Source organism: Vigna unguiculata, chromosome 6 (genome assembly GCF_004118075.2).
Source record: "Vigna unguiculata cultivar IT97K-499-35 chromosome 6, ASM411807v1, whole genome shotgun sequence".
In the NCBI taxonomy this organism is placed as follows: domain Eukaryota; kingdom Viridiplantae; phylum Streptophyta; class Magnoliopsida; order Fabales; family Fabaceae; genus Vigna; species Vigna unguiculata.
Window position 1 is genome coordinate 1,275,029 of NC_040284.1, and position 19,553 is coordinate 1,294,581.

At 37.2% G+C, this 19,553-nt stretch overlaps 1 protein-coding gene across 3 annotated transcripts; it reads left to right on the forward strand.

Moving 5' to 3' along the window:
* Positions 1 to 8,076: 8,076 nt before the first annotated feature.
* On the forward strand, positions 8,077 to 9,988 carry LOC114187153 (probable E3 ubiquitin-protein ligase RHA4A). Of its 3 annotated transcripts, XM_028075299.1 has the most exons (4): positions 8,077 to 8,214; positions 8,315 to 8,606; positions 8,717 to 8,784; positions 9,384 to 9,988. In XM_028075299.1, the coding sequence occupies exons 2-4, from the start codon at positions 8,346 to 8,348 to the stop codon at positions 9,688 to 9,690; spliced, it is 636 nt and encodes a 211-aa protein (XP_027931100.1). In that variant the 5' UTR covers positions 8,077 to 8,214; positions 8,315 to 8,345; the 3' UTR covers positions 9,691 to 9,988. The 3 variants fall into 3 exon arrangements, with proteins under 3 accessions (XP_027931100.1, XP_027931101.1, XP_027931102.1); XM_028075300.1 differs by having other exon boundaries at positions 8,093 to 8,606; positions 9,087 to 9,655; XM_028075301.1 differs by having other exon boundaries at positions 8,093 to 8,606; positions 9,093 to 9,655.
* Positions 9,989 to 19,553: the final 9,565 nt, after the last annotated feature.

Here is a 19,553-nt window from a genome sequence, read left to right on the forward strand (position 1 = left end):
CAGCTCGTTTATGCCACAACCATGGATTTTCTTCTTTAACAACCAAACAAGTTATATCACTTGTTGAAGCATTATCAAGATCAATCAAGTACATGTTATTATGTGTCATACCTTTCAAGGCTACTTCCTTAGAGTCCTTTTGATGAATGGTGCAGTAGTCACTCTCAAAAATAACTTTGAGTCCTTTATCACATAATTGGCTTATGTTGAGAATATTGTGCTTTAGTCCTTCCACAAATAGAACATCCTTGATCTCCAATGTATTTCCTCCACCAACATCACCCGTTCCAAGTATTGTTCCCTTGTTGTTATCCCCATATGTAACAAATCCTTGTTCCTTTCTTTTAAAGTTCTTAAACTTCCTTTTGTCTCTAGTCACGTGCCTTGAACAACCACTGTCAAGATACCACATTGATTTCCTAGATTTAGACGTCATCGGCAAAATAAGGAAATTATTCATTTAGGTCCCCAATAATTTGTTTGGGTCTTTGGGGTTAGAAGAAAAATATCTAACTATGAACAGGCACCCAATGATACTTCCCATTTGGAACACCAAAATGTTTAATATTGCATTTATTTGAAGTATGACCCTTTTTCATGCAATAAAAACAAGTAGCAGTACATGCATATGCATTAATAGAATGAGAAGTTCCTTTTTCTACCCAAACTCTACGAGTACTTTTAGTTTTGTTTTTCTTATTATAATTATGAGCATGCTTGTTCTTATTTGGATTTTTCTTAAGATCAAATTCTTCAGAATTTTTATTTTCCAAAGCATCTTCAAGATGTTTCTCCAAAATACATATATCAAACATGTAACTTTTACAGGAAGCACATTCGATAGTTTCTTTTTCTTTGTTTTCTAATATTGAAATTTTATTTTTCTAACTTTGAAGTCAGATTTTAATTTTCTATGAGCAGTATCCAATTTACTAGATTTAACAAGTAATTGTTGAAATGTATCATAAAGATCGTCATAGTCATTTTCATTACAAGTAGAGCTTACCTCACTGTCAGAATCATCATGATTAGCCATCAAACAGAGATTCACTTCTTCATTATCAGAATCACTGGAATTTGATGTGCTTGAGGCATTATCTTCCAATGCTATGTATGCTTTCTTCTTAAAAATTTTATGTCCTTCTTTTCTTCACTTTTCTTTGAATTTGGACAATCAGCTTTGACATGTCCAGTTTCTCCACATCCATAGTATTTGAAGTTTGAGGATGATCCTTGATTTTCCTTCTTGTTGCTCTTGAATTGATTTTTACCTTTGGCCTTCATGAATTTTGTAAACTTCTTAATCATGAGACTAAGGTTCTCATCGTCATCAAAATCTTTTTCTTCTTTTTGCTTTTCGCCTTTGACAACTTCAGTTTTGAATGCAATTCTTCCTTCTTCCAATATCTTCTTCTTCTTCATTTAATCTACCCAATTCAAGCTCATGCTCCCTTAGCTTTCCAAATAGTGCCGCCATTGTCATCGTTGCAAGATTTTTTGACTCAGTGATGGTCGTCACCTTTGGCTGCCAAGTCCTGTTCAAGGATTTCAGAATTTTTATATTCAATTCATTAGTGTCAAAAGTTTTACCTAGACCTGTGAGATGATTAACGATGTATGTGAATCATTTCTGCACATCGTAGATGGTTTATCCATGTTGCATCTGAAACATTTCGTATTCTTGGATTAAGGAGTTCTTGCGTGCCCTTTTTACGTCATTTGTTCCTTCATTAGTCACATATAAAATTTCCCACATATCTCTTGCACTGGTGCAGACTGAGATCTTGTAAAACTCATCAAGGGTTAAAGCAGATAAAATTATATTTCTAGCCTTTACATCGTACTAAGCTCGTCTATTCTCGTCTGCAGTCCATTGCGAGAATGACTTTGGTTTCTGCACACCATTTACAACATTAACAGGCACACATGGTCCATTTAACACTACATCCAAAATATATTTATCAACAGATTCTAGAAAAATTTGCATCCTAACTTTCCATAAAGGATAATTTTCACCAGTAAAAAGAGGAGGTCTATTGATAGACGCACCCTTGGCAAAAGTTTGATTTTGTCCAACCATTTTCGAAAATTTTGAAAAATTATCAAAGCAAGCTTTGATACCAATTGTTGGTATCCGCAGTGAAATGTTTGGCATTTGGACAAAAACCAAGAGGGGGGTGAATTGGTTTTAATTAATTAAATTAATACTTTAAAATTTTTCTGAAATTTTAACGATTAATTTAAATATCAATTCCTTTAAAAGCAATAGTAGATAAAATAAAGAGATAGAGAAGAGGAAATGACACAAATATTTATACTGGTTCAGATTAAAAGATCCTACATCCAGTTGTTAATCTCTTCAAAAGAACCTTGACCTTAGCTTTCCTAGCAACAACAGCAACACTCAATCTCCTAGAAGACCTCTCAGGAAAAGTTATTGCTCTACCCACACTAGGTTTTCAAAGCTCTTTTGAGAATAGTCAGAGAACTCTCTTTGCAGTCACAACACTTAGCACTCTAGCTTCTCAAGAAGGTAAGTTCGAAGTAACTTTGGTGTTCCTTAAATAGGGGTTCCAAAAATTTAGGTCAAAAACTAAACAATCACGTTCAAACTAACAATGTATTTTCTGGAAAAAAAAACTTTTAGTAGATAATCAATTATTAGAGGTGACAATCGATTATTCTAGTGCTTTTTCTGAAAAATTGGACTCAGCTCAGGATAATCGATTATGCTAAGTGATAATCGATTATTACATTGGTTTTTCAAGAAATACCATAATTTTGATCTTGCTGTTGATTCTAAACTATTCTAAGTACAATTTACAAGATAACTTTAAACATAACAACACATGTTCTTCATATTGACTTCCAAATGACTTTTAGGCTTCTTTTATCATCATCAAAATCTTACTTCAGTATTTTACTTGTCTTTTTCTTTTGCCAACAACTGCCGCTTGAGCTCTCGCCTAGGCGGAATGAGCTCGCCTACACGAGAGACCTTTCTCGCCTGAGCGAGGGCTTCCAGCCTCGAGCTAGAACTGGGTGAGGACATGATCAATTGTTGTTTTCTCCTTTATTCTTGGTTGATGGTCACATGTTTGATTGAATTATTGTGTTGAAGAATGACTGGGGTGTTTATGCATGTATTAGATGGTTTATAGGCTGGATTTGATGAGTTTAGTATGATCTTTCGTATGGAACATGATTGGATGGTTAGTTATGTATATTGGCATGGGATTGGTATGCATGATAATTCTATGTTGGGTGGGTGATGCATGATTATGGAATGGTCAAGACGTAATTCCACAAAGGTTTCGTGGTGGTGCCTCATGGTCAGGACGTAATTTCATGACCCTTTTGGTGGGAACTCATGGTGGTGCCTCATGATTTAGGACGTAATTCCATGACCCTTTTGGTGGGAGCTCATGGTGGTGCCTCATGGTTTAGGATGTAATTCCATGACCCTTTTGGTGGGAGCTCATGGTGGTAGCCTAAGGGGCTGAAAAACAACTCCATAATGGCCTTAAATGACAATTATCATTAGCATTAAACCCAATTTTTGTTTTGATAATTAATCCCCATTAAGATTTAATTAAAAGGCAATTTGGAGGTGAGAAAAGGGTTTTTCTTGGCCTCTGATTGTATTGCACGTAGGGCGAGAGAAATCAGAGTGAAGAGAGTGTGTTCAATGAATCATTGAGGCAGATTTGAGGAGGACTAAGGGAGGCTATTGAAAGCAAGTGGGAATCTAGAGCCATTAAAGTTTTTAAGCAAAAGGATCCAGGTTAGGGGAGTTTTAATGGTTAGTTTTATGTTTAAGAAATGATTGCATGAAATGTATGTTGAATTGAACGCGTATGCTTGGCCTATTTTGAAAAATTTTGGGTTTCTAGAAATTTTCCAGAAACTGCCTAGCGGGTCGGTCATGGCCGTCATGAGATTCATCCCAGTACAATGTATTATGGGTTTCCAAAAAAGAACCGCCTGGCGGTCAATTCTCAATCGCCAGGCAACACGTGTTATTTTATTCAGTTTTCTAGGTTTCTATTGAGCTGCCTGGTGGTGATGAACTACCGCCAGGCGATGCGAGTCATTATGGCTCGATTTTGATGTTTTGATGTGTTTGGGTTGATTCTGAATTGGGGAATCTAGGGTTCTATAGATTGTTCATTAATTGAGTGTGTTATATTGTTGAGTTCCATGAGATTGGAGGTTAAAATTAATGAAATTGCTATGAAAGCTAGTTTATGATTGAAATTCTCGGATTTGATTGTACCACAAAATAATGGATGTGGTTTGGTTACAAATTATTATCATATGGAGTGAGATTGAGTGGGAATTGATGGAGATCAGCGAGCAAGTGGAAACTGGGAAAAATTGGGGTTTTCAGATGCATGAATTTCTAGAAAAATGTCTAGAATTCTATGCACCGCCTGGCGGCACTTGCATAGCCGCCAGGCGATGGGTGCCAGAGTAGAAGAAGAGTGGCTGTCAGGTTGTGAGCCATACTGGTGAGATTGGGTCCTTGTGGAAGTTAAAATTTCATGAATTCTATTACGAGTCTGGGCAGGGACTTAGGATGGTATAATGATGAATCGGTGGTAGGAATTAACATGGAATTAATTTTAGAAATGTGGAGGATCATGATAATAACTATATGGCAGTAGAGATGAATAAAGTAGAGTCTCGTGGGATTAAAACTGGAGTGGGCAAGGGATATAGCCATAGGTTGAACACACAGGACTTGGCCTTAATGATTGGTTGGGGGTTTATGTAAGTTAGTAGAAAATGTTGGCAGAAAAGTGGTATGACAGTGGATGGCACACTCTGAAATAGGAAGTGTGAACTTGTGAACTCATTGGGGTTATGAAAATCAAATTGGTAAACTAGAATAGAGAGAGAAACATAGCTAAGTAACTAATCTTGTGGTTTTGGACCAAATCCATTTGAGTATGAATGGTATAGATGTGAACCAACTGAATTGGGGTGGAAATGTTGTAGATTATAGGTCCAAGTTTGGGCTGCAAGCTGTTGAGAGTGCTTAAAATTTAGTATTGCGCGATGTACTGGTGTGGCGCTTGGCAGAAGTATTACAACCGCCAGGCGACAACTAGGAAACAGTGGGGTCCTGGTGCGAGTGGTGCCTGGCGGAGAGGGAGGTTCCACCAGGCGATAGCGACAGAATTAGAGGGCTCCTGGAGTGCGTGCACCTGACAGTGTGGGCTGTCCCGCCAGGCGGTGTTTGGACCGTTGGTGGTTCTGAGGCGCTTGGTGTCAGGCAGTACGCATCGCCCGCCAGGCGATGTCTGCAGCGTTGGTGCTTGGCGGTACGCGTTCCTCACCAAGCGGTCTAGAAGCGGCTCCGCCCGACGGTACGTGTCCCCCGCCAAGCGATTGCTACTGCAGCAGTATTAGAGTTTTGATGTTTGGGATTGCTGGTGTTCCTTGAGTTGAGCTCGGAACGTATCCCTTGAGTTGACCTCGGGATAAGGGTTAAGCACGTGGCATTCCTCAAGTTGAGCTCGGAATGACATCCCTCGAGTTCAGCTCGGGATGGCGGGTGAACACGAAGAACCCTTGAGTTGAGCTGGTGTTGGCGAGTGTTGCCGGTGTGAGTGTGCTGGTTGTGGCCAGTACGAATGGGTCTAGATAGATTGCCCTCCTCAGTATTTAGCTGATGAGTTTGGTAGTCTTGGGACATTGCGAACTATGTTCGTATTTGGTAACCCCACCTGACGTTATGGTGTATGATCTGTAGCAATGGTTTCCCACACGTGCTCTATCGGTTGTGGCTGATAGGTATGGCAACAAGTCATCTTGAGGTAATCACTAGAAGATGTAGAACACGATTCACATGGTTGTGGCCATGTGGTATGAAATCAAAGGGTGCAATTCTTTTGAAGTGATTGTGTTGCATATGTAAATGTGTTGTATATGTGTATGCATTTTTATATGTTTTATCTGTTAAGCTCACCCTATCTGCTTGTGTTTGGCGATGATCGTGTACGCGGTACACGTAAGCAGATGATGTTATTGTAGGTGGTTCTGGTGAGGCTTAGCTTCGGAGCGAGGATAGCTTGGGAGTTTTATGTTTTATGATTTTGGAATAAATTGTAAACACCTATGGATGTTTTTATCATAATCTAGTTTTGTAAATTATGGATTTCGTACTCTTTATTTATTTAATAAAGTTTTAAATTTCTCGCGCTTTTGGGAAATGAGGTTTTATTAAATGCAACGTAATTAATATTATCTCTACTTTATTATTTAGATCTGTAATATCCGGTTTAGATGTTACATTTAAGACTTAATTTCATGACCTTTTTGGTGGGAGCTCATGGTGGTGCCTCATGGTTTAGGACGTAATTCCATGACCCTTTTGGTGGGAGCTCAGGGTGGTGCCTTATGGTTTAGGACGTAATTCCATGACTCTCTTGGTAAGGTTTCGTGGTGGTGCCTCATTAGATGTATCCAGATATTTGAGTCTTAAAGTCTTGCTTTGTTGCTACCACATGCTTGGTTGGTTTTTGTATTCTTGACCTTTAAATTGCATGCTCAATTGTATGTTCAAAACATTTTTACTCTAGCTTACCCTTTTTGTTTGCTTGTGTGTCTCGTGTGTGGTTCTCTCTTTTTGTGATGATCATCAATGTATTGATGTGAGCAGATGTAGGAAATTCTTGTGATCGTAGTGGTGATAGGGATGCTGCAGCTTAGTGGGACGTGGTTTAGTGTTGGGCCGCTGTCGAGCCCACGTTGAAGAGTTATTATTACATTGTAATCTCTTGCTCATGAGCAAGCTTTTGGTCATCTGTTGATACACTTGTATTTGGTTCCTGGCATCGTGTAGCGCCTCGTTTTTCTTCTGGTATATTGGGGTGATTGTATTATCCTTTATACTTTAAGTCCCATAACCTTGGATATTATAAGATGTACGATATTTTATTTGAATAGATTTATCTATTAAAATGGGACATTACAGAGAGTTTGTGGCAAACTTAATTGAGATGCAAAATTATGAATTTTGAGAGTCATATTACAACATAGGATATTATGAGTCATATAATTACAGTATGAAATATTATGAGTGTTTAGAATTTTTAGAATTTGTGAAAATATGACAGATATAAGATATATGATATATATAAGAGATATATTATAAGATAATAAACTTGTTATTTTATTTTATTCATACCCTCTCTATTTATATATATATATATATATATATATATATATATATATATATATAACATAATATAAATTCAAATGACTTCAACTTCACGTGATTTTTACTAAAAGTAAAGTCACAAATTTATTGATATGAGAATTTTTCTTTTCTTAATGTGAATTTACACGAGATGCAAAATTAAATGAGTGCGGACTTAAGCAAATGTTGACTGTATTTTGGGTGTGTGATAAACAAAATAAATAATTTAAATACAAATAATAATTTAGTTTAAATATATGCAATATTAGTATCGTGTGTAGAAATTCGTCAGAGCAATAATAAATATAGAATCACGACGATAAAAAGACTAATCGAGTTTTTTATACTTTATTATATAACCTTTCAAAAAGACATTTCATGACTTTTGGTCGCCGGATAGAATCCTTAAACAGGGTTCATATATACCTTGTGTAGATGAACACATACTTTTATTAAAGAAGAAATCAATGTAATAACACATTCTATTTACAACTTTTTTTTTATGAATTGCAAACGCATCTAGAAATTTTGGAGGATTATGATATTGAGGATTTGGATGGAAATTGAAGAAGTGTAGAGAGTTTAACAGTAGTAGTAACTTAGAAAAAGCAGTTGGATTGTTTTGGTGAAAAGTTAGCACTAGTAACGACGCAGAAAGAATGCAATTGCTGAAGATCCTTGGCGTGAGCCTATACCTTAGTGGAGGGTCATGAGCTTGTCCCATCATTCAAATAAATAAAGATAGAATATGTACCTCTTCCACTATCATTATCATTATAATCATATCTAACTATTTCTCTTCTAATAATGTCACTCTCCTTCATCAGATATTAACGCAAGATTCTGTATAAAATACTTCATTTTGAATTGTATTAAAGATTAACATCACTTAAAAATCACATTCATGTTATAAACAACTCCCAACTTAAAAATTTCAACGTCCTCTTTTCACTACTTCGAAGGACAAATAAAGAAAGCCACCAGAGAAACGAAATTCTCTTTCTTTGGTAAGTGGTGGATGAAGTGATGTATATATATTGTTGTTGAACACAACAACTTTAGAAGTTTTGATTTTGCACATCATGTGAGGAAGTTTGTGAATGTTAGGGGATAAAGGTACGTAGTAGCAGAGAGAAACATGAGTATACCACAAGCAGCTGCTGCTGCTGCTTCTGCTTCTGCTTCTGCTGCAAGCAGTCCTCCTCCACATCTGTATCCACAGGAGTTACAGCTTAAGCTTTACCAAGCCTTCATATTCTCAATTCCTATACTCTTCTCCATCATTCTCTTTCTCTTGTTTTACTTGTTCTACCTCAAGAGAAGGGCTTCCTCTTCTCCTTATTTGCTTCCAAGGACCATTCCCATTAATCCACCAACCACCACTCCCTATCATTCATCAGTAAGTAACAAAATCATTATTATAAATGCTTTTTACTAGATGTCTTTGCTTGCTTCTTCTACTGCATAATCCTTTCTATATCATCAATTAAATTATCCAATATTCCACAGCCCTGTCAATTCCTCGATAAGCTTCCAAGGGTTTTATTTGATGAGGATTTGCTAGCAAGAGATTCCTTGTAAGTAAATCTTTTTTATTTTATTTTTTTGTTTGAACTTTTAGATGTACTGTTGTTGCTATTTCAATTCTGTTTTTATCCTCTTTCTTGGTAATGAGATTAATATATGCTCTCATCTTTATCCATTACCCAAGGGATTCTCTACTGTGTGCAATTTGGATGTGTTCATATTGTAATTTCATCTCTCATAACATTATTCTCAAAGAAGGAATGTGGTTCTTGCAAATCTGAAAAAAAAAATGTCCAAAAGTTCACTGATTATTTAGAATATTTAGTGGCATCCACTAATTTTGATGAAAAAGTGGTAGGTACATGGAAAGAAAGCAGAGAGATAAGTAGAATATTTGAAGAACTGTTGTCCGGTTTTTTCCTTTTCTTCTGCTAAAAAGGAAAATTGAGCACGTGTAAGCCCAACCAAAATCTCAACGATTGGTACTGGTCATATTTCGTGTGAGGGAATTTTCAGTAGATAAAGTGGTGGAAAGCACTTTGTAAACTGTGTGTAGGATTGATTCCATTGTTAGTAGAGTAAATAAATGCAGTGAGTGATGATGTCCAATGACAGCAACAGTTAACAGGAAGAGATGATTTTGAAACAGGTGTTGTGTTTGTTTGGGGGAGTTTGAGGTGAAGGAAGAGGTGGTGCAGATTCCTTATTGCAAGCACGTGTTCCACTTGGATTGCATACATCACTGGCTCCAATCAAACTCCACTTGTCCACTTTGTAGATGTTCCATCATCCCCACTACTACCAAGTTCATCAATCCAGCACCGTCTATTAATATTATATCAGACCCACCCCAGCATGCTGCTATCTTTTCAGACTCTCCATCATTCCCACCTCACTCACAACATCATCATCAACTTCCTGCTTCCTCAAATTCTCCTAATTTCCCCAGGGAATGATCATACATATATACCTTCATTATCAATCATAGTAATCCACCGTTTTATTCTCTTTCTCATCATCTTTCTGGAAATTGCCTACTGAATCCCCATTGGGGGGCAATGGAGAAACTGTAACTAATTGTTCAGAGAAGCAATCAATCATTCGCTACTACTTTATTTGTTTCTTGTCAATTTGCCTTTTACTACTACATCTTGTTCTTTGTGTGTGTGTGTATATGTTACTGTCTTGTCGTCACTTTCCTGAGTCCTAGGTTGCCATAATGAACATATATAAATATGATTTTTGAGGCCTGAACTTCTTGAGCTCAATCTTGGTACTTGGTACAAATGCAATGATTCATGTTGGTCTTCAAAGGGAGTCAAAGATTTACCATGGGGAAATCAATGAAGGTTTTTTGAATAAATTATATAGAATGAGTCCAAATATAGGGTCCCAAGAAGGTGAAAAGCTTTTACTTTTGGGCATGGAAAAAGAAAAGGGAAAAGGGAAAAGGTCCCAACAATAGAATAATAAAAATAAACACGTTCATTATAACACTTTATGTTACTCTATTTTTACACAAATCATTGAGACCTTATATTTATATTTTAACTCTCACTTTTCCTTATATGTATATATTCCCGCATCATCTTTTTTTGATGAAAAGAGCAACTTTTATATTTATTTCAATGGTATAAGAGAAGAGGCACGGTAGGAATAGTATGTAATAAAAAAGTATATATATACTCTTTCTTTAAAATATAAATGATATTTTATCTTAACTTTTTATCATTAGTATCCCTTAGTTCACAATCTAGTGTGGTTTTGTTTTGGAATATAAAATGACTCAAACTAAAAAAATAATTATTTGTAGTTTGGTTATGTTGAAATTAATTACGTAATCTTTACTAGATCAAACTTTTGCGATTTTTTGTTTTTCTATTAACAAAAGCATAACGGCCCACTGTGAAAGTAAATGAGGTTAAATATATTTTTAAATCTTAAACTTTAATGGAAGATTGAAGTTTGTCTATGTCTCAAAGTTTGGTCTTCATTTTATATTAAAAGTTAATTTGTTTGATGTGTCAAATGACGTTTCAAACTATCCAACAAATTGAACCTTTAAAGTTGGAGAGGCAATCGTGAATGTAGATCTTTAACCTCATCAACCATCACACATGTCTAGTCTGGTTGTAGAGGAACAACATGGATGGTTGACCCTCCTTCCAGCATTTGTCTTGTTAGTACCTGATGGCATACACCCTATCCATGACCAAGCACATTCAAGAAGAGTTAGATGCATATATGCAAGGTGAAGCAAAACTCTTTTATTTTTAAGCCATAATGGAGCACCTCTAGTAGATTAGGAATATTTAGGCCTTGTATTAAGGGTCAAGTGGTGTAGGATTTCCTCTTAGGCCTTGTATCATGGGCCAAGTAGTATAGGATTTTTAGTCAAATTCAGTCAACTACCAATTTGCACCTATATTATGTTAATCTTGGGTAGTTTAAGTTTTTATCCCAACTTGGTGGACTAGGCATCATGGAGGGCATACCACATTAGGAGAAGTGACCAAGTGTCATGATTCTAGTGGATGAGCTTTTTCTAGAGTAGTGGTCACATGGCACTCTAGGAGTGGAAAGCTTTTTTGAAAGTTAGTGACCACATGTCCTCCTCTCCTTCACCAAGATAGAATTTTTTAGGGTTTTGGTCTACTTTGGAGACACCTCCCTCTATAAATAAAGGTGTCCCCCCTTATTAAACCACTTTGAGATATGTAATGAAATGCTGCCAAAATTTTATGACATCATACTTGTCTCATAAGTCGAGACTAGAGCATACCATGCGGTGTCCTATAGCCACCCTTCTCTAGAGTTGGCTCAACGTCTCAAGAGAACTATGAAACAACTACATCCCACCACAACATCATCTAAATCGAGACACTTCTTCACTTTCCCCATTACTTCCACGTCAACCACCCACTCATAGACTCATCTTCATGCTTTGACCCAACCTAGCTTTAGGAGGAGCCAATCACTACCAATCACTACCAAACACAGGGAATCTTTATCGAAATATAACTCATGTTAAATTACTTGTTTAGCATGATCCACAACAAAACATGAGCCTTTCGTGCTGACTCAATGTCAATCAGGAACTTCATTGGCTTCTACATGAGTCGGTTGCTTATTCCTAAGTATGGACTTAAGCCTTTCTTCAAACTTCTCCTCTAGAGATGACCTTATTTTAGTGTTCATTAATTCTAACTTTTCTTCCTACTACATCTTCATCTTCCTCATGGCATCCTGTCTTAAGGATTTAGTAGTCTGTTGTATTAGACTGAAGTAATCTCAAAGTTCCCATGACTTAGTAGTGTCGTGTACACAACTTAGTGCTCAGGTCTTCCAATCGCCGCAATAAGTATATCGTTGTGGCCATATGGAACAAATGAACCCTGAGTTGCTTGCCTAACTAACGAATTATGCAAACACATATTCAAGTTTAATCATAAACATAGCCACAACGAAATTTGATTTTGGATTTAAGGTTTGTGTTAGTTTTGAAATGGTGATTTTAGCCAAGAAGGGGGGGAGGGGGGTTGAATTGGCTTTATAAAACTTTTTCGAAAGGTTAAACCTCTTTTCAATTGAATATAATGGACTGGAAAGTTTGGATGTAAATGCAGCAGACTAGTACACTTTCAGTCGATTAAAATATAAATCAACAGACAAATTTGTTCTTAAAGCTATAAAACAGTCGATTAAAAAGACAAATCAGTCGGCTAAAATAATGGAGATTTATGCAGAATGCAAAATTCGTGAATTCAACTCAAACAACAATCTTTTACATACAAGACTTGTTCCAAACAATGTTTTTAACAAGTATACAACCTCAAATTACACAAGAACGCATTAAATCACACCAAAGATCAAATTACTTAGTTTTCTTGAGTTTTTAAAGCGTTTCAAAGAGAGTGAATAAGGGAAAGAGAAAAGCACAGTTGTTTTTATACTAGTTCACTCAATCACAGAGCTAGATCTAGTTTACCAGGACAACCTGAGCCTGGTTTCCATTAAATTCAAAAGTTTTACAAATCACATACCAAGATTACACTTTTGAACAAAGAAACTCACAAGATTTTTGACTCACACAAAAATCTAGATACACACCTTGCAAGAATCACACTTACAGACCTGAAATCACATAAGGTAAACCAACCAGAGGCACAAGAACATCCAAACCTGATGGTGGCTATCCCTAGCCAACTATACATGTGTTCTTCAAGCTACACAAGTTGGAGCTGTGTATTGTAGAGAGAGTGCTTTCCAGAGATGAATGACAAAGTTTCGTGCTAAAAGCTTAGATTTGCACCTCTGTTCGTGAAAACACAACTTATATAGTCTGGTTTAAGTGAAAACTGTAACGTCCTAGCCGGAAATTACTTATTAAAATAAATAAGGATATAAATAAAATAACAACCGCATTTATTTATCATCAATTCCCAAAAACGCGAGAAAATTTAAATTTAGATAACCAACGCGCCATTACAATTAATAAAAAGATGAGTCGCATCATTCATATTACTATCAAAAGTGTCTAAAAATTATTACAAGTAAATCCTTAGACAACATAGTAACTAGTAATAAAATCCCAGAGATATCCCCACTCCGTCTCTAAGCATCTGCCTGCTCACCTGCATTAACATCTGCTCCCATGTAACACGTTACATGATCATCGCCACACACACACAGATAGGGTGAGCTCATTTAAATAAAATCAACAATATAATATTTAATACCATATTAACAAATGTAAACCCAGAATAGTGCACTTTCTCCCTTTTTCCTTTCATCATTTTACTTCCAACACTTGCCTTTAGACGTCTATCCATTCTATACCCTTTAAGTGAGAATAATGATCGATCTTCGCTGCACGAGTGTCCACTCGCCCCTCCGACTACAAGCAACCACCTGATAGTCCACATGTGGGAATAACCTTGCCACAACATCTAGACTACCAAAACTCTATCATAATCACTCTGAAGAGGGCAATCACCGAACCTCGCCGTACGAGCCACAACTCGCACACTCCACTGGACTTCCTAAACCACCAGGCTACAACCTAGAGTGGTCACGTGTTACCCCAATACAAGATACATTCGTAACTGTGCCCCCAGCCAAAGCATCGCATCATGAACATCCCTTAAAGCGGTGTAGAAAACTTACCTCGCGCACCATCACTGGACCAAAACCGCCTGGCGCGCATCATACGCCGCTAGGCGGAACTTGGCTCCAGACCGCCTGGCGGGTATCACACACCGCCAGGCGCCACGTGCCTGCAGAATCCCTCTGCACCGTCACCGCCTGGCGGAATTTGCCCTGCCGCCATGCGCCACTTTGTCGTTGTTGCCGCCTGGCGCTTCCACACTGCACCGCAAGACGCCTGTCTTTTCCAGATCTCCTACTGTACCGATTCCACCTGGCGGAACCTACTCTACCGCCAGGCGCGCTGTGCTAACAGTGGCCACTGCCACTGATTTAAGGTTTTACCGCTTGGCGCCTCCCTCGTGCCGCCAGGCGCTATACCAGTAGTGCAACGCTACTGGTTTGTGGCATTTTTTTCAGGTCTTAAGAGACCCCAAATCAATTATACATTATTTTCATACCAATCAAAACATTCACAACCATAATACCATCACCAAACTCAACATATACAACAGCTCGTGCTCACTTCATACATATACAATTACATCATACCAATTAGTTATCGACTTACACATACTTTTTATCCATTCCTACTCTAAACTTGTCACATTCACACCACTCTTGATCAAGACATCTAATGTTATTTAACTCCTATCACCACAAACCTTTCGAACATAATACCAACAGTTTGTTTAGCCATCCCCTTTCGCCAAATAGTGGGTGAGAAACTAGATACCATCCCTGCCCCATTACCAACATCAATTCTGCCTTCATTTACCCATTTCACACACAGATAGATTACCCTTATAATTCCACATGTACATTCTCATTTAATCGTAATATCTCAATTATACCCTCACATACTCGTTGTTAGGGTTCCTTCTGCTCCTGCACCACTACCAGTTCCAACTTGTTGTAGTTTCTTTTCACACAACACTCATTCACTTACATTCACAACCGAAGCTCCAACCTAATTTGCCGCAGTGTCTTCTATGTATAATTCCCTCCCGTTCATGCAGAATACAACACATATATGCATATATACCTCACATAAAATAATACCCATTCAATTAAACATTACACCTACTTCGTGTATAATGGCTTTTAACCCCCATCACCAACCCTATCTCTCAATTTCAGCTCAAAATCATGTCTTCCAACAACCAAAAAATTCACAATCAATCAGAGACATCAAGTTTCAAAAATCAAAAGCAAAACATCACGAAAACATTGACAAACAGCGAAAACTGGAATAGGAACTCCCCTAACCTGGAATTCCTTCGCTTAAAATGACACGCTTGCGTTCCTTCCTTGAATTCCAACAATTCCTTAAGCTCTCCCGCTGTCCAGCCCTTCAATCCCACTCCCTACTCACTGTTTCTCTCTAAATTCATGCAGCCCTCAATACCCCAATTGTGCAGACTCCAAAACCCTTCTCTCTCTCACAATTAGCCTTTTAAATTGGGACTTACTTAAGGTTAAATTGCTATAAAACGAATTTTTGCCATAAATCTCTCATTAACCTCCCTTAATGACCTATTATCTTCTGTTTTCCAGCCACCCCTTGCTGCCATACACCCTAGGGTTTACGTGCCTCTTCATGTGCATGCTATAGTAAATTTTAGCAAAAAGAAAATACTTTGTTCAAACCAAGGTTTGAACCCATAACCACACAATTCCACTTCAAATGTACAACCAATTCAACCAAGTCATATTACATGATAATATTCACAAATCAAACATTATATCCTTACCTATCACACCCAAGCATCCCAAAAAAAATTACTAAAAATTAAATAACACACAATTGGCATACTTAGGATTCGAACCCAAGTCCTCTCATACAACCAAAGTACTCTCAACCACTTGAGCTAGTACTTTTCCACGTCATGAAGGTTAGTATTTAATGCCTTAAAGACCTCTCCTACCCGCATTGATTAGATAATTATTTATTTAATTATTTAAATTTCGTGGGTCTTACAAAAACAATCGATTAGAATTTTCCGTATAGTCAACTAATTTCACTTTACTTACGTGAAATCAGTCGATTGAAAAATAATTCAATTGATTGAATGCATTCATACCAGAAACTATCTACAACAAGCCTTTTAACCTGTTAAAACCCATTTTAACATATTAAAAGATACACACTAAGGCACACAAGACATCTAACCTATGTCATATAGCCTAGTAACAAGATATAACACTATCACATTACATTTAACATGTTATTTTCAGATTTAATAAATTAAAACATAATCTTCAAATGGATCTTCATCAATCTTCATCAAACACCTATGATCTTCATGTACATGGCTTTATCAATTATTTTCTTCAAGCTTGCTTGTGTCAATAGTTTGTACTTTCAATTTTTTCAACTATGAGTTGAGTTGATTTTAACTCATCTATTATCGAACCTAGTCCGATCGACCTCCCACATCTCAACACTTTATTGTTTAGCTCTTCCTTGAATTTTCCAAACAACGAAACTATGGTCATAGTGGAAAGATCCTTAGCTTTAGAAATGGTTGTAACTTTTGGTTGCCAGCCCCTATCAAGACACTTCAACACTTTAATGTTTAGTTATTCCTTGTCTAAGTCTTTTCCTATACCAATGAGATGATTTACAATATGTGCAAATCTTTTTTCTCACACCCACAATGGTTTCTTCAAGTTGCAGTCTGAAAATCTCGTACTCTTGAATCAATGAGTCCTTTCTTGCTCTTTTAATGTCACTAATTCCTTCAGGTGTTACTTTTAACACGTCCCAGGTATTCCTTTGCATAACTAAATTAGGATACTCTAAAAGACTCATCTAGATTTAGTGCAAATATGATGATATTCTTTGCAACACAATTTATCTTTCTTTTTCTCTTCCTTAATCTTAGAGACTCTAAAACTTGAGTTTCAGAACTACCCATTTATTGTTAACAATGTGTTTCGAAACAAATGCCTTGTTCTTGGCCATAGTTTTGAAAATAAATTTTATAATTCAATGCTTAAGAAAATTATAATAACTAGCTCTTGATACCAATTGTTGGATTAAAACAATTAAAGCCAAGAAAGAGGGTTGAATTAGACTTTAAGAAATCAATTATGCTTTTAAAATTTTTGGCAAACCTCTGTTAAATCTATATGATCAACGAAACTTCAAAAACTATAACGTCCCATTTAATAGAGAATAAATCTATAAATGAAACATCACACAAGATATAATATAGAAGAGCAGTACCAAAAAGGTAAACAGGTTTAAACCATTACAGTTATCCCAAATGTACTAGAAAAGAAGACTAAGGCACACCACGATGCCAATAATAAAATCGAAAGAAATAGTTTGACAATTGATCAAAAGCTTGCTCCTCTAGAGCAAGATATTACATAGTCCATAGTGCCTACAAAGGTTACTTGAAGGAAAGAGATCCAACCCAAGCCTGTCTATACTGCAAAGTTTCCATCACCCTGGTGGTGGCCACTAGGGGTTCCCACATCTGCTCACATCAATAAATTGATGATCATCGCAAAAGGAGAAAACCACACATAAAACACACAAACAAGCAGAAATGGTAAGCTAGCGTAAAAAGGTTTTATCATACACTTGAGCATATAGTTTAACATCCAAGAATACATAATCCAACAAAACGTGTGATAGCAGACAATGCAAGACTCTAAGACTCAATTATCTGGATACATATAATCAGTCGGATTCACTAGATGCTTGCACTTGTGGTGTCCTCTACTGCTCTACAAAGACATTGCCAATGGGTTTCCCCCTACCACGCACAAGGTTAGCCTTCAAACATCTAATGCCATTATCCTGCCAAAGACTAGGGACTCCTACTACTCTCACCACTTGAGTCAGTACGCTCTACGTGAGACTAACTAACTCTTTAGAGCTTCAGGATGCAATCTTACTTGAATCTTTACTTAGTTATATACTAAGGCACCACCATGAAACCTTACTAAGAGTTTCGTGAAATTATGTCCATTACTTGAGGCACCACCATGAGCTTCCATCAAGAGGGTCATGGAATTACGTCCATTACTTGAGGCACCACCATGAGCTCTCGTCAAGAGGTCATGGAATTACGTCCATTATATGAGGCACCACCATGAACTCTCACCACGAGGTTCATGGAATTACGTCCATTATATGAGGCATCACCATGAACTCTCACCACGAGGTTCATGGAATTACATCCATTATATAAGGCACCACCATGAACTCTCACCATGAGGTTCATGGAATTATGTCCTACCTATACCACAGCCATGTCTTACCAACCCAACATAGAGTTATCATGCATACTAGTCTCATGCAAATATTCAACCAACTAACCGACAAATTCATGCTTTCCATTTCATACTCAACATAGCGACATCTCATTCCATTTAATCTCATACAATATACATGGCATCATACATCAGGCTTTTATGGTAAAACACACTATCAAGCAAGCAAGCAACCACATTAGAGAAGCAATCAAAACTAGAGCACAAAACCTACCCTAGTCTCGCTCAGGCTAGAAACCCTCGCTCAGGCGAGAGAGGTTCTCTTGCTCAAGCGAGCCCTTCTCGCCTAGGCGAGAGCTCGAGCAGTGGAACAATGGCTTCTGCGAATTCTCGCTCAGGTGAGACCTCCTCGCCTGAGCGAGATTACATGCAGAAATCATGGGCGAGCTTCTGCAAGTCTTGCCTAGGCGAGACACGCTCGCTTGGGCGAGAAAACCAGTGCCCACCACTGTTCTCGCGTGCAACAGTCAGGCATTTGCAAACCACAACACATTTATCAATATTCCAAGCAATCACAATATCACCTAAGCATCTCAAACACAAAATAAAGCTAAAATGGGCAGATGTGAAGAAAATGCAGAAATCCTAGCTTTCCTTACTTGGAAAATGCTAGCAGAATACCCTGACACCTAAGCAAAATAGTACGATAGCTCCAGGAGCGAATTCGCGAGCTGGAAACACTAGCACAAATTGTACATGAGGTTACTACGTAGAATCACGAAAATTAGACTAGAGAGGAGAGGATATGAGTTGAAGACCAACTTACGTGAAGTAGAAATGAGGTTGAGCTAGCTTGAAGACGAATGAGACCTAAACCCTAGCAGAGCTTTGTAGGCAATTCTAAGGAGGAGGAGGAAGCTAGTTCGTTTTTGGAAAACAGAAGAATGAGAGAGTTAGGGTTGCTTTAGGGGTTTTGGACACTCTATGGGCCAGCCTTAAGCCCAACAGATTAGGGTAGGCTCTTAAATATTTAGGGCAGAAAAATAAGTGGGTCTTACACAAAAACATTTTAATTTATTGAAAACTGAAACCAATAGATTGAAATTTTGTATGGTTTGCACGCAACTCTCGAGATTCAGATCATCAAAGTTTCAAGTTGCATTTCACAATGCAAGTGAAAAAAAAAACACATTACATTGGCTGTTTGTTGAAACCAATGTAATGTAACTCTCTTGCTTTTCATGTGGCATCGTAAGTGATTGATAATTATTTCAAGAACTTCGAAATAACAAGGAAACTATGTTGAGAATATAATAATAATAATAATAATAATAATAATAATAATAATAATAATAATAATAAAAAATAAATAAATAAATAAAAGGAATAAAAAGGAAGTTATTTGATTCACACATAGCAATGATTATCATTGGACCTTTTCTAC